Source organism: Microtus oregoni, unplaced genomic scaffold (genome assembly GCF_018167655.1).
Source record: "Microtus oregoni isolate MIOR12 unplaced genomic scaffold, Mior012 000046F_ref0000063, whole genome shotgun sequence".
Taxonomy (NCBI): domain Eukaryota; kingdom Metazoa; phylum Chordata; class Mammalia; order Rodentia; family Cricetidae; genus Microtus; species Microtus oregoni.
The window spans coordinates 9020096-9024296 of NW_024543220.1; the positions used below are offsets into that span (position 1 = coordinate 9020096).

The following is a 4201-nucleotide window of genomic DNA, read 5'->3' on the forward strand; positions in this document are numbered from 1 at the left end:
CCATGGTCTCTTCTTCAGTTCCTGCCCTGATTTCTCTAAGCGGTGAATGTAACCTGAGAGCTGCAAGCTGAAATAAGCCTTTCCTGCCCTCCCCAGTTGCCTTTGGCCATGGCGTTTTATCACAGCGATGAAAACCCTAACAAAGTCACCTCCAAAGGTATTGGAACAATGGACAACTTTGGAATATGGGGTGTTTGTGAGGTAACAGTACTATATCAATGATAGATTCTTTGAATTCAAGGCTGGAGAAGTGGCTCAGTAGTTAAGAGCACTGGCTGCTCTTCCAGAGATCCCGAGTCCAGTTCCCAGCAACCACATGGGGACTCACCACCATCTAATGGGTTTCTGGTGGTCTCTTCTAGCACAAAATCATACATGCAGGTAGAGCACTCATATACATAAAATAAAATATCTTTAAAAAATAAATTCTTTGAATTCACTTCCTGTACAGTTTATTTCAGAGACCACATTGTTGTTGTAGCCAGTGCATAACAAAATATGAAGGAGGAAAGGACCTTGACGCCAGCAACATGCTCTCAATACTCAGAATAAAATGGGACTCTGGACCAGGAGGTGGTGGCACACACCTTTAATCTCAGCACTCAGGAGGCAGAGACAAGCAGATCTCTATGAGTTTGAGGCCAGTCTGGTCTACAAGAGCTAGTTCCAGGCCAGGCTCCAAAGTTTCAGATAAACCCTGTCTTGAAAAACAAAAAACAAACAAACAAAAAAAGTTCTCTGGAAATACGGTGTGAGAGGAAAACACTCTGGTAAGTTTTATGAATACATAATCTTACTTCAAAATAAAATATTTTAAAATGTATCTGAATGCTATTAACCAAGAATTATGCAAAACCAAACTCTGCTTTGTATGTCCCATATTTCAACATTATGGTGTTGAGACAGGGGGATTTCAAGTTCAAGTTCATTCAGGACTACATAGTCAGTTTTACATCAGTCTCTGCAATGGAACAATACTCTGTCTTTCAAAGAATAAAGGGAAGGAAGAGGGAGGAAGAGAGGAAGGAAAGGAGGGAGGGAGGGAGGGAGGGAGGGAGGAAGGGAGGGAGACCAGGAGGAAAGGAAGGAGTAAGGGAAGCAGGGAGGAGTAAATTGTACTTAAGATACTAAATTATGACTTATATGAAATGAAAATAATTCAATGAACCTACTTTAGATTTTCATTAGTAAACTGCATGTGGTTTTTGGTCATTTTTTTTTTTGTTTTATTTTGTGAGGCAGGGTTTCGGTTTGTAGCCAGGCTGTCTCAAACTCACAGGCCCTCCTACCTAAGACAGACCAATGCCAGGATTGTATCTTCTCTTTTTTTCTTTTTGATATTTTAAAATATTATTTTTATTATTTTTAATTATGTGTGTCTGTGCTTGAGTATGCACACATGTGTACAGGTGACTGAGGAACCCAGAGGAGTCAGATCCCCTGAAACAGGAAATCTGGGAGGTTGTGAGTGGGCCAACATGGATGCTGGGAATCCAACTCAAATTTTCTGTGAGATTAGTTTATATTCTTGACCATTTAGTCCTCTCTCCAGCCCCATGGTTACAGTTTTTAAGAAATTATGTCATATAGTATCATATGACAGTCATTGTAGATATAACAATTTTTCCACATATGTATATTGATAAGTTGAGGTAAAGGTTTTCAGTTAATGGTAAAATATTTGTTCCAGATTTATGAGCCATAAAGATTGCTCTTATTTAAATTTAATTTTATGTGCATGACAAAATATATATATAAATCTCTGGTAAAACTTCCACAACATGAACTAAACAGAACACAAATGTGACCACAAAATAAGATAAATCCTTGCTAATATTTATCATCAGATCAACAATCAGCCACACAATTCATTGTCATTTAGACCACACAGAAGGAACAACTTCAACAGTCCAGTGTTCAGATCATCACATATGCTTAGGAACTATCTGTAGTGACAATGAAAACTAATTAGTGAATTTATGTTTTTTATCAGCTTCTTTGCCCATAACCAAACAATCAGAGGATCTAGTACAAGGATTCATCTGTTCTGGGTTTCCTTGGTATCCCTAGACATTTGACCAGAGCAGTAGGAGAAGACCAGGGGCAGGAAGAGAACACAAGGTGCTGCTGGGACATGTGCCCAGGAAGACAAAGGCAGAAATGTCCAAATAGCAGAACCTCATGACACATTGATCCATGACGATGGGAGAGCAACTCCAATTGGATTCATAGCAGAAACAGGCTATGGTCAACCACAGCTCCCCAGTGGGCTTCACCCTGCTGGGCTTCTCTGAACACCCACACCTCGAAAAGATTCTCTTTGTGGTGGTCTTGTGTTCCTACCTCCTCACACTCCTAGGAAACACACTCATCCTCCTGCTGTCCACACTGGATCCCAGGCTCCACTCTCCAATGTACTTCTTCCTCTCCAACCTCTCCTTCCTGGACCTCTGCTTCACCACGACCTGTGTGCCCCAGATGCTGGTCAACCTCTGGGGCCCCACAAAGACCATCAGCTTCCTGGGATGCTCTGTCCAGCTCGTCATCTTCCTCTCCTTGGGAACCACTGAGTGCATCCTCCTGACGGTGATGGCCTTTGACCGCTATGTGGCTGTCTGCCAGCCCCTGCACTATGCCACCATCATCCACCCCCGCCTGTGCTGGCAGCTGGCAGCTGTGGCCTGGATAATGGGGCTGCTTCAATCCATAGTCCAGACACCCCCCACCCTCCGTCTGCCCTTCTGTCCCCATAGGCAGATAGATGACTTTTTATGTGAAGTGCCATCTCTAATTCGACTCTCCTGTGGGGACACTACTTTTAATGAGATTCAGTTAGCTGTGTCCAGTGTCATCCTTGTGGTTGTGCCTCTGAGCCTCATCCTCATCTCTTATGGCGCCATCGCCAGGGCAGTGCTGAGGATAAACTCTGCTGAAGCATGGAAAAAGGCTCTGGGGACCTGTTCCTCCCACCTCCTTGTGGTCGCCCTCTTCTACAGCTCAGTCATTGCTGTCTACCTGCAGCCCAAAAATCCCTATGCTCAAGAGAGGGGCAAGTTCTTTGGCCTCTTCTATGCCGTGGGAACGCCTACGCTCAACCCTCTCATTTACACCCTGAGGAACAAGGAGGTAAAGAGGGCATTCTGGAGGCTTTTGGGGAAAAATGGGGACTCCAAAAATACCTAACAGAGAAACACTTACGGCAGGAGGATTAATACTAGGCCCACATGGTAGATATATTAAGACTTGTTGAACAACGTTAGGGAGAAATTGGTAATTGGAGCATGAATGAGTGATGTGTACAACAGGAGAGATCCGATGGGCACCTGAGTCTTGCTTCAACTCCAGTTCTGCTTGTGTTACAAGATGTACAGCTGCTCAAGATGTATAGTGAAGGGTGTTGTAGGCATGCGCAGTCTCCTCCTGCAGCTTTCAGTTGGTTTGACAGAAAGCCACTCATGGTAAACATTTCTAGCCATGCGGACATTAGATATCCCACAGTTGGGAGCCTTGTCTCTAACAGGTTTTAGTGACTAGCAGGCCTGAAACAATGGGTACCTTTCTTGCAACTGTGAGGTAACCTTGACCAAGAACTCTTGAGGCCAAGGATTCCTCCCCACCACTGATACTTCAGCACTCCAGAGCCTGGTGGGTCAGATGTGCAAAGCAGCAATGCCCTGGTACAGCAGCCCTTTTCTGCTCTGAGGTCCAGTCTGTCAGCAGTAAGTCGTTCTAGGAAGGAAGCCCATCACTGAAATCTGCTTCCCCTGTGGTCAAAGCATTAGTAGATTAACTACCAGTGGTGTTAAATGTGAACACAAGAATTTGCCCTTACTCTGAAGGGATGTCACGTCAGGGTCCAGACTATCAGATCCCTAACAATTTCAAACTTATGAGGCACCCTAGATCTCTATAGGTTTTATTCCCCACTCTCTGAACTATTATAAATGCCTCCTGTACACTTCTCTCCTGGCTGATTCTGCTTAACCAGTACAGTTTCAATTAAGTTGATGGTTAAATTTTCTGGAATTCTAGAAAACAGTTGTTAAACTCAATCATGACTAAAGATTAGATAATTGTCAGTAGTAGCTAATACTTTCAAAGTCCTGTGAAAATACTCCCTGCGGCAAATTCTACAAACAAGTGATGAAGATCCTGATTGAAATTACTTTGTATAAGATTCTCAGAAATTTCACTTCATGAA

At 43.4% G+C, this 4201-nt stretch overlaps 1 protein-coding gene across 1 annotated transcript; it reads left to right on the plus strand.

The window, feature by feature from the left end:
* The first annotated feature begins 2244 nt into the window (after positions 1-2244).
* On the plus strand, positions 2245-3183 carry LOC121435523 (olfactory receptor 2H1). Its single transcript, XM_041634920.1, has one exon. The coding sequence runs from the start codon at positions 2245-2247 to the stop codon at positions 3181-3183; it is 939 nt and encodes a 312-aa protein (XP_041490854.1).
* Positions 3184-4201: the final 1018 nt, after the last annotated feature.

Coding starts and splice junctions, on each gene's coding strand:
- LOC121435523 (XM_041634920.1), top strand. CDS start 2,245: ATGGTCAACCACAGCTCCCCAGTGGGCTTCACCCTGCTGGGCTTCTCT.